At 53.7% G+C, this 11,130-nt stretch overlaps 1 protein-coding gene across 1 annotated transcript; it reads right to left on the bottom strand.

Moving 5' to 3' along the window:
* Positions 1 to 689: 689 nt before the first annotated feature.
* On the bottom strand, positions 690 to 11,046 carry FANCG (FA complementation group G). The gene is made up of 14 exons (XM_086868177.1): positions 10,583 to 11,046; positions 10,396 to 10,477; positions 8,743 to 8,874; positions 7,753 to 7,946; positions 6,977 to 7,130; positions 5,681 to 5,811; positions 5,173 to 5,319; positions 4,223 to 4,383; positions 3,926 to 3,992; positions 3,114 to 3,448; positions 2,900 to 2,955; positions 2,191 to 2,328; positions 1,235 to 1,367; positions 690 to 976 (listed from the first exon to the last, which is right to left on the bottom strand). The coding sequence occupies exons 1-14, from the start codon at positions 10,709 to 10,711 to the stop codon at positions 859 to 861; spliced, it is 1,977 nt and encodes a 658-aa protein (XP_086724303.1). The 5' UTR covers positions 10,712 to 11,046; the 3' UTR covers positions 690 to 858.
* Between the last annotated feature and the right edge of the window lie 84 nt (positions 11,047 to 11,130).

Raw genomic sequence — 11,130 nt, 5'->3', positions numbered from 1 at the left:
TGCCAAGGTGTTTTTCTGAAGGAGTTGTAGGACAAAGCCCCTCTCTGTCCCTCCGGCGTTCAGAGATAGCTGCAGCAGCTCCCACCTTGCATTCCTCCTGAGTTCTGTCATACTCTCTTTCATCTTCCCTCACTCCTCCTTTGCCTTGCAGCTTCCAGGCACCCCTTCACTCCTGTGGGAGGCAAAGCTTGCCAAAGGCTTGGGTAATGGTGTCAGGGGACCTACCTCATCCAAAAAAGCTCCACCAGACACTGGGCAGGGACATGTGCTCCTTCACCCCTGCGGGTGGCAGGCCTGGAGCAATGGTACAGGCACAGACCCTCAGGACCACAGGGAACACACAGGTGTGGGTCTGGACTCTGCTGCTGTCTCTGGCTAGTGCAGCATTATGAAATTCAGACCTCAGAGCCATGTGCTTCAGACAAAACCACTTCTCTGGGCTCCAAGCCACAGTAACCGAGCAAAAAGCCAGCACACGAAGCACTGATAGGACAGACCACCAGCTGCCTGGAGCCCGAGTGCAGAGCCAGCCCCACCATGGACAGGGCACAGAGGACAAAGGTATCTCTACCCTTGATCTCTTACACACCTAGGGCACACAGCCCATGGGCTCTCAGTAGCTGGAGGCAGTGTCAAGGCCACAACTGCAACATTTCACTCTGGAAAAAGAGCATGGAAAAACCCAAAGCTAAGCAGAGCTTGAGTTTTTTATTACAAAAGGAGATCTATTCTGTTTCAGTCCTTTGGGAATCCAGTTTCATCACAGAGTAATTCAGAGTCTTGAAAGAGTCCTTAAAGGCCTTGTGCCAGCCAAGTGCAGGGAGACCTAAGCAGATGGATATGGTGGGCATGACCAGGTCAGCTTGAGGTGTCCTGGGCTGCTGCCCTGAGGTAATCCTGTATGCTTCTGGCAAGAGGTTCACTGTGAGGGAACATCGCCTGCTCCAGACATGAAACCAAGTACAAAGGGAGGGGCCTGCAAGAGAAGGGAACATGGCAGCAGTGAGGACTGCAGCATTCCTTTGCCATGCCCTAAGACCCCCCTGCTCTACCTGCAGCCTGTGCCCTCCCCATTTGGCTCCATGCCAGCTCTTCTGTACCCCAGGAAGTCACACAACCTGTGGCCTGTCTGAGCAGTCATCAGGGGAAGCTCCTTGGACACCTACACTTCCCTCACAGCTTGACAGACAGTTTGCACTGCTGGACTTGAGATCTCACCCATCCCTCTACATACCTTCCCTGCCCTTGCTGCTGCCCATCCTGTCCAGAGGAGCTCTGGGAGAACTTCTGCCACTGAGCAGCTGCCTCCTGCTTTCGGTTCAGCTTCCACAAGGCCTGCACCAGGTAGGAGGCAGCACCTGGGTCACCTGCAAGACAGGAAGAAGGATCAGCCCTTATCAGAGAAGGAGCAAGTCTTCAGCACTGCTGTGGGTTACAGGGTATTACAAAAGAAACTAAGAAGCCAGACGAGGGCAGTGAGTGTAAGGAGAGGTGGTATAATGGGGATGAGGCCATCCTGGCTGTGTCACAGGCTCTAATTAACCCCAGGGCTGGCAGCCAAGGCAGATGGCATCAGCCCTGCGGCACAGCCTGCCACACCTCTGTTTGGACACAGACTGGGGTTTTCCTTGTAGGTACATCCACACCCCAAAGGGAGGAAGCCATGGGCAGAACCGGGACCAGCAGGTCTGACAAATCCTGGTGAAGCTCACACCTTTTCAGCATGCCACAGCACTGAACAGGAAAGAGCAGCCCTGTGAGCAGCAGTAGCCATGCCTTTGCCGAGCTCAAGACACGAATGCTCCCTTTGCAGGCCTCTGCATGGCCAGGCATGGACATGCTGCTTCCTCAGGTGAAGCACAACTCCACTTCTCTGTTCTGGAACAGCAGACCTGTCTGGGATAAAGCTGGCTGTACCAGGCTGGGGTCAAAGCAGGAAATTTCCAAGCTATCTGAGGGCACAGGTTGGTGTCAGGGTTCTGACAAGAGTTTTTGGGTCTGTTTCTCCATGGCAGACCAGGCCCCACAGAAGTATCTCTAGTATGCAACATTGCTATTGGCCCTACTGTTGTCTTGGACACCTGAATAAATGCAGTATAAAACATAAGAACTTCCTGCTGAAGACAGCAAAGCAGCCCAGGATAAATCTGTGGAAATCCCTTGTGTTCCTCACCAAAATGAGCCTCTTACCTGGTGAGATCTGCAAACTGTGCTGGAAATCCAACAGGGCTTCTTTGTGCCTCCCCAGCTCCAGGAACTGTGTACCTCGCCCAATAAGAGAGAGCAACCTGATTTTCTGGAGCACCGCCACTTCTGGCTGGAGATTCTCTGTCAAAGGAAGACACACACACCTGAAGACAGTATCCTCCAGATGTTCTCTCCCTTGTTACCAGCAGGCTGAGCCAGGTTAGCAGTCAGGACTGGCCAAGTATTTACTTGGGCTACTCATCTTCCAGCTCCAGAGACAGATGGCAAAGCTCAGCCTCTCTGCCAGGCTGGAAGAGGTCGGGAGGCATCAGAAAGAGTGAAGAATGTCAAGATTCCAGAATGTTACATGGCTGTGGTGAACAGTGACCTCAGCAGCAGCCTGACCTCTGCACCACTGGCATGTATCTTTTCCCCAAAAACTGGGTTGGAGAAGCTTCCCAGTTCACAACCCATTTAACTGCTAACTAGTCAGTGAAGAAGGAGGCAGAGCCAAGGTGAAACTCTGCTCCAAAAAAAACCAGTCTCTTCAGAGGTTTTAGCATGGCCCAGAACTTTACACCCTGGGACAACTGCCTCTTGCCAGAGTGATGCTGAGCCCACCACCTTGCCCCTGTACCTGCTGCTGCTGCCAAGGACACAGATCCCAACCCAGCTGAGGCCCCACACAGGTCCCACCTGTGTGGTGTCCTACCTGTCTGTCTGATGCCAGATCCATGAAGCTGGACACGCAGGATATCACTGAGGCACCTGTGGGTGGGAAGCCAGAGGAATTTTGGAGCCAATCCTGGGCTGTCAGGTGTGTCAAGTTGTCAGGGTAGCCCCAGTGCCATGCTGTGTCCTGCCCTGGCCCCACCATCCACTGCTGGCTGCTGGGGAGGCCCCTCCTCCCAGCAAGGGTTTATTACCTGCTGAACTGTGTTATAGCTTCCTTGCTCTCGCCTAGCTTGGCCCATGCCCAGCCTTGGTGCAGGTATCCAGCTGCTCTCCAGGCAAGACAGCACAGGCTCTCCTTTTGGGACAGGAGTGCACCTGCCAGTTCTGCCCCTGGCAATGAGCACTCTGGGTGCTGCAGAGTCTCCTCCACTCGTAACACACGTGGAATGTGGTCAGTTGTCTGTCTGATGACTTCCTCACACACAGTTATGGCATCCTGGTGCCTCCCAGCTTGCTCCAAGGCAGATGCTGCTTCCAGGAACACCACTGGGATTCTGGGCAGAGCTGAGCTACCATCCAGGGGCACCTGGGGAGCAAAAGTGACATCAGTGCTGCAGAACTGCAGAGTTCTCAGCCAAGCAGAATGACTCTTTGCAAACTGTAACGTGGAGCTGCTGCCAAACAAAGTTCAAGCCCTCTCCCACAGTCACTGGAGCCTGGTGGGGCAGGCAGAAGATGGGGAGCACTCACAGCTCAGCAAAGTCAAGGCATCAGATCCCTACTCTGAAAGTGAAATCCAAAATCAGACTGACAGCTGCTCCCCACAGGGAAGGGGAAGCTGTCCCTCCGAACAGCAGTAGTGAGTGCTCTGATGTGAATCCAAAGGCAGACATGCCACAGACTGGGGGTGCCAGCCCCCACCTCATTTCCTTCACATCTTAAACTAGACTCTGAAGCCTGGAGTCCAGGGCTGATGCCTGGGCCCAGCCCCTGGGACTGGGTTTGGATCCCTCCAACCCTCATCCTCCAAGTCACCAAGTGAGCTCTTCACCAGGACACCTACCTGCTGCTGCAGCCCCTCCTGAAGGAGAGACAGAAAATCCAGGTAATGTTCCACTGCATCAGCCACCCTGCAACAGGAACATGACATGTGGTAGAAAGAGAAGTGCCATCAGCCAGGTGAAACCTGGATTGCCAGCCCGCAGTCTCTCCCTCTGCACTACACTCGCCCTGTTCACAATCTCCATGATTTGAGCACACTTATGACAGCAGTACTGAACTGGGCCATTTCCAGGAGCACAAGGAAAACTGCAGAACCCAAACAAGCAGCATGTTACAAACAGACCAGAGGTACTGTTACCTCCCATCCTGGAGACACCGCTGTGCTAGAAGGTACTTCACTTCAGAGGGGTGGTGCTGGCGAAGGAGAGAAGTGAGTACTGGCGTGTGGACAAGCAGCTCCGTTCGCATTAGGAAACAGGGACTAGAGGAAGCAGCTGCTGGAGGGTTTTTTCCCAGAGCCTGTGAAACAAGAACAGAAAATGGTCAAGTCTCAGGCAGCTGCAATCTTTTGTCACTTCTGATATCTACAGATGCACCCAGGCAAGCAGAAGTGGTGCACTTCACAAGCACAGCTACATTATTCTCACAGCCATTTCCAGCAAGAGCCATCAGGATTACACAGGGTCAGGCAGACTTCTGATCTCCACATGGCACCAGGAGATTTTCAAGATCACCCAGATCACCTCACGTTTTTAGTTCAAGGTGCTTTGAGCTGCCTGGAACACCATCTCCCATTGCAGCCACAGACCTAGTTAGACCATTTGTAAGGAGAGAGTTCCCTCCCCTCTCTGTGTGTATCTGACAGTTTTCAAACAGCTGAAGAGATAATTCAGGGTCTACTGCTATGACCGACTACCCCAGGCAGGTGAATGCACACTGCCTCACTGCAGCCAAAATCTGCCCTTAAAGCCCTCTTTTACATTACATACTTACTGAGTATGTAATGTAAAATGACTTAAATTACATACTTTACTAAGAGATCGGTACTTTCTGACCTGAGAATATAAACCCCCAATCCACCACAAACATGAACTAGGACCCAAGGTCTTGCCACATCCAAACATGGTGCTGAGCAGGAATTTCAGATCTTGCTGGACTCCTTCCTGCCACTTGCTGAAGGCAGCACCATGCTATTTTGAGGACCCTTTCCATGGTCAAGCAGCCTCCCAGAAGGAAGAAGCCTGCTTGAAACTCTGTGCAGGCTCTGCAGGGCAAAACTCATCCCAGAACTACGGGAACCAGACAAACCTTGTAGAGCAGGGTCAGGGCCTGCAGCTCCGCATTGGTCTCTCCCAGTTCATGGTACACTGCTGCCACGTGGGACAGGGCAGGAAGGCACTGGAAATCTACCTGGAGGGCCCGTTTCAGGTGCTGAAGGGCTGTCTGAGGCTTGCCCTGGGTGGGTGGGAAGACATACATATTGAAAGGATATCTGGCTGATGTTTTTATTGTTTGGTGGGATCCAGATTCCTGCTCTGCTTCCCCAAGAGATCCCCACTAAGCAGGGCAGCACTTTAGCCAAAGGCAGCCCTCCTCAGATTGGTTTTTGAACTTCTCTCTCTGCAGCAACACTTTTCAATCAGCCAAAATCTTTGCATGGATTTTGCAGCCTGTCCAAAGAGGCTTAGGCCACAAGGGCAATTTCTGCTTAAGGCCTTCCCACCCTGCAGAGGCTTTGGACCACACAGAGGCACTGTGGACATCAGCCTGAGCCTCCCTACCCCACAGCTCCCTTTCTCCTCTCTGCTGTCATTACCATTCGCTGAGCACAGCAGCCAAGACAGGTGTAGATCTGTGCCAGTATCTTCTTGGAGCAGAATCCTCCAGCAGCTTCCTGAAGGAGGGAAAGGGCAGTGGAGAAGTTCCCAGCCTCCAGCTCCTGCAGCCCTAGGACAGACCCAATATCTTGGCTCTGTGGCTCACCTTCCTGTCCCACCTGGCCCCAAACAAGTGTGGTGCCCTTTTCTTCCCAGTGCCATAGGGACTTGCCTGATCCCCGCCAAACCCAGTGATGCATAGCATGATAGTGCCAAGCTGCCATCTTTGCTTTAATGGTTTTGCAAGAGAACAAGCCACTCAGGGGAAGTGTCCAGCAGAAATAACAGAAGCTTCCAAGCCCAAGGTGCTTCCTTTGGCCCAGAACAAGGACAGGGGTATGTGCTGGGAAGGTTCACCTCCACATTCATCCCCAATGACAGCAGTGCAGATAGGGAAGCACACACAGAACCTTAGAATTTTTCCAGAACATCTGGGTCATTTCCCAGCAGGATGCTTTGAGATATCAATTAATTTATATTTACCACAACTAGTTATTTGCTTTTCCTTCAGTCTTCTTTTCAGGCTTCCTTCTGAGCGGGCTCTCACATAACAGCACCATACTCACATCTGCCACCTGCCTGCTGGGAGTGCTGGTGCCACCTTTGAGTATTTTGGCTCCAGCTCTGTGGGCCAGAGCTCCTGCCATGCCTGCTGGCAGGAAGGCCCTGCATGAGCCCAAGCACAGCGAGGCAGCGCTGGCTGTCCCCCAGGCTGCTGGGGTTGTCAAAACAGTAAAGGACAGGGCAGTAAAGAAAACAGGGCAGGACAGAACACAGCAGCCAGAGGAGGTCCATTGCCTGCTGTGACACCAAGCTACAGAGCCTCACAACAGCTTTGTGTAGCTCTTGCAGCACCATAATCTGACAGGAACAATGTGCTTGCAACAAGGCAGGTTTCAGAAGACAGACAGAAGAAAGGAAAATCTTCATAAATCCCCTGCCAGCCTTCGGTCACTGCAGGGCCCAGACACCTTGCCTAAAGTCACAGACAGCAGAGGAGCCCTGTGATAGTGCAGAGAAAGGATGAGCTGAGGAAAAGCAGGGAAGCTTTTTGAATAAGGAATGTAAAGGCTGAGACTCAAGAGACTCAACCCAGACCCACTTCCAAAGACACAGCGCAAAAAACCCCAAGGGTCAGTTTGCTTGGGAAGAGAAACCATGATAAGGGCAGGCAAAGTGGTGCTGGGACAGAGCAGCAGGAGGCTGTGCTGGCATGGGTACCTGCTGCCACAAACCTTGCAGGAAGGCTGCTGCAGTCCAGAGGATCTCCTTCAAGTCCTTGGCACTCTGTACAAGGGGTAGGGAGGTCTCCTCAGGAGGGACCCGCCATGCCTTGATCATGGAGAGGAGTTCATTCTGCCCCTCATTGCAGTGAGCTCTTTCTGGGTCCTGTGAAGGCACAGAGGAGAGAGAGCAGGGAATGCTGAAGGGAAGCAGGAAACACTGGTCCGAGGGTACAGAGATACAGGTCCCACCAAACCACTCAACACAGCTCCCTGCAGTGGGAGTAAACCGGGGAGCAATGTCCTACCATCTGTCCACTTCAGCTACAACCCCCTTACTGTCGTGATTCCTGCCTGGCATGGGGCATCACCTCCCCACCTCAGAGTAGGGTGCACCTCCAGGGCCTCCAGGCATCCAACAGATGGCTGTTGAAGCTTGTTCAGAAAGATGGGACCCATCACCAGCCCTTTGATCAGCAGGGAAGGTTCTGCATCCCACTGCTGTTGCCTACAGAGTCTGCAAGTCCATCTGCAGCCCTATTCCAGCCTGCCCAAGTCTTCTGTCTGACACACAGAGGTCCATGGCCCAGACAGACAGAATATTCTGGGATCCATTAAGTCACTCAGGGCCATTAGGCTATGCTGGGATTCCAAGGGGAGGATTGACTGACTGGGCAGCACTGATGGTTTCAGCTGTCCAAGTGCCACAACAACATTCTGCAGAGTGAGTTTTATGACAAACACAGTATTTATGCCAGCTCTGCCGGCATCTGCCTGTGCCCCGTTACCTCAGCAGTGCTCAGGAGATGGAAGAGGCCAGCAACACTTCTCAGCTGGCTGGCTGCCAGCCACCAGGCTGCTTGCAGGGCCCCGAGGCGGTGCAGAGGTGCCTGCAGCTCCTCTATGGTTACCTCCTGTAGCACCTTTTCCCACAGCTCCTCTGTGCCAAGATCCTGTCCACAGGCCCCACAAGCCTCCAGAACTGAAAAATAAACCCAAGCAAAAAGACCTAGAGCTGTAAGACAATGAGTTGGTGCCCTGTAACAGATGCCCTGGGTGCAACAGGGAGAGAAAGCCTCAAGCAAGCACAGGCTCCTCATAGCAATGGAAGGAATGGGGTTGCAGGGCTGGCCTGGCCTCAGCAGAATGGAAAACAAGCTCTAAAAGAGTGGAGCTGACAGCAGCACACTCAGGAGAAAACACACAGCACAACTTAGACATAGACTCCAGCTCTGCTGAGCCCTCTTGAAGTCATTTTCCCTCAGGTAAGCATGTGCCAACACTGCAGATCCACCTCTGAACTACAGCTTGTTTCAGTGAGTTTTCTTTGAAGACAGCACACCATAATTAAAGAAAACAATAATTTTCTACTGTCACAAAGACTTTGCTAGAGACTTGGCACCTTAAAAGTTAAAACATTAGAAACTCTTGTTTCCCTTGAAACCTCCAGCCCATCCCTGCAGGCGAGAACAGGCAGACAGCTGCACATTGTCCCTGGCCACATGCCACTCCACCTCCAGCCCTTATAGGCAGAGCCTGGATGTCTGCTCAGTTCCCCCCATCTCCAGCTTTTCCAAGCACAGTCAGATGTGCCTGCCCAGTTTCCAGGTGGAGCCAGGCGTGTCTGTTCAGTTTCCCCAATCTCTGGCCTTCCTTGGCAGAGCCAGGACTGTTTGCTCACGGTTCCCACACCTCCAGCCAGTCACCAAGTATCTCCAGAGCACAGAGAATGCTCTCCTCACCCCAAGAACTCCCCACACAAAGAACCACATTCTTACCCCTGAGGAGCCCCTGGCGTATTCCTTCTGCTTCTCCTTTGATGGCAGAGACAGATGCTCCCACAGTGAAAAGCAGGGAGTTGTAAAGGACAGTGAGTTCCAGAGGCAGGGCAGGGAGGGCAGCTGGCAGTCCTGTGGGCACAGAACAAGAAATTTATCTGGCTAAGAATAAACAGCCGTCCTTGCTCAGATGGCAACACCTGGCTTGGCAACAAGAAAAGCAGCTTGGCAAGAAGTTTTTAGTGACTGTATTGTGATTTAGCCACTTGGGAGCTGCAGTGGCCAGACAGACAGCAGGAGACAGCACTCCAGATGCCAACACTCGTTTAGACATCCAATCCCCAGCTATCCAAATGCTGCAGTCCTCTAGCAGCTGGGCCTTTCAGCTCTCCCAGAAGAGCATCACAGCCTAATCTGTTCCAGTAGGTATCCTTGCACACACTGTGTTTCTGTCCTTAGCACAGAACGGGTAAGCCTAGAAAGGACCAGAGTGGCTCATCTGGTCCAACCTCCCTGCTCAAGTATGGCCATCTTAAAGCACATGGCACAGGACTGCATCCAGATTGTTTTTGAGTATCCCCAGTGAGGGAGACTCCTCAACCTCTCTTGGAAATTTGTTCTGATGTGCAGTCATCAGGGTAAAATTATACTTCATGTTCAGGTGGAACTTCTGTGCATCAGTTTCTGCCCATTGCTTCATGTCCCAGTGCTGGGCACCGCTGAGCAGAGCCTGGTCCATCCTCTGACCCCACCCTGCAGGCACTGACAGACATTGATGAGGTCCCCTCTCAGTCACCTCTGCTCCAGACTGAACATGTCCAGATCACTTAGGCATTCCTTGTAAGAAGGCTGTGCCAGTCCCCTAATATTCCTTATTTCCCTCTGCTGGACCCTCTCCAGGAGCTCTGTGTCTCTCTTGCACTGAGGAGCTGAGAAAACTGTAAATAAGGCTGCCTCACATCAGGCTTTCTCTGCGTCACAACTGTGTCAGGGAGCCTCTTCCCTCACTTCCCACGGAAAAGGCTGCCTCATTTTTATTTTTTACAGAAGTCCCAAGGCTCTGCCCAGCAAATTAAGGTGAAGTATGGACCTGGACAGTAACTCTTTTGCTGGCCCAGATGAGCATAGGGCAACAGGGACCATTTCACCCTAGCTTGCAGGTGCTATCCAGGGATACTGGAGCTACAACCGGAGGAGCAATATTCATAAGCTGAAACACAAGAAGCTCCACCTCAACTTAAGGAAGAACTTCTTTACACTGAGGGTGGCAGAGCACTGCAACAGCTGCCCAGGAAAGTCCTGGAGTCTCCTCTCCAGAGACATTCAAACCTCACCTGGATGCGTTCCTGTGTCACCTGCTCCAGGTGACAGAGGAACACATCCAGAGGGGTTTGGACTGGGTGATCTGATGTTCAGAGGCCCCTTTCAACCCTGATGATTCTGTGATTTAACTCCTTTGCAGGCGCCGTTCAGCACTAGGCAGTGGGAACCGTTTCACCCCGCCCCCTTCACGCGTTTTTTTTCCAGCACCGGGATGCCGGAGCTGCATCCTGGTAAACAGAGGTGTCAGGGAGCCGGCGCTTCCACGCCCACACGCTTCAGGCCCGGGACTACAGTGGGAGGTGAAGGCGGGGCGCGGCGGCCGCCACTCACCGCGGATGCTCAGGAGCAGCTCCCGGAACTCGTCTCGCTGCTGCCGCCGCACCTGCGGCGCCTCTCCGCCGCACCGCGCCGCCTGCAAGGGACGCACTTACCGCCGGCACGGCTGGGGAGCGGCACCGGCGGCAGCCCGGTGGCTCGGGGAAGGGACGAGGGGGAAAGGAAAAAGGACGTGCCGCACCGTCCATCGCCCGACCAGCGCCCGGCTGTGAGCAGCCCAGGCTCGCAGGCAGCTCCGCTCTCGCTCCGGCTCCGGCTCCGGCCCCGGCTCCGGCTCCGTCCCGCGCCGCCGCTTCATGGCCGCCGCCATCGCCCGCCGCCGCTTTCCCGCCCTCGCCGCCGATTGGCGGGAACGGCCGTCACCACGGCAACAGGGAAGCACGGGGCAGAGGGGGCACGCGCGGGGAAGGGGGAAGCCGCGGAGGGACAAACCTCGGCGCACGGCGAAGCCACCAGTCACAGAATCGGTTGCAGAAAAACCCGAATTGGAAGGGACACATCAGGTCACCGAATCCAACCCCTGGCTCCACGCAGGACCCCACAAAAACCACACCGTGTGCGCTGTCCACACGTTTCTTGAACTCCGGCAGGCTTGTAGCTGTGACCCCTAGCCTGGGGAGCCTGTTCCAGTGCCTGATCACTCTCGGAGAATCGCCTTTTCCTAAACCTCGAGAATCCTGGATCACAATTCAACCTAAACCTCCCCTGACACAGGTTAAGGCCATTTCC

The sequence above is a fragment of the Cyanistes caeruleus genome, chromosome Z (assembly GCF_971803275.1).
Source record: "Cyanistes caeruleus chromosome Z, bCyaCae1.hap1.1, whole genome shotgun sequence".
Lineage (NCBI taxonomy): Eukaryota > Metazoa > Chordata > Aves > Passeriformes > Paridae > Cyanistes > Cyanistes caeruleus.
The sequence above is the reverse complement of the archived record's forward strand: the minus strand, read 5'-3'. Positions and strand labels throughout refer to the sequence as shown.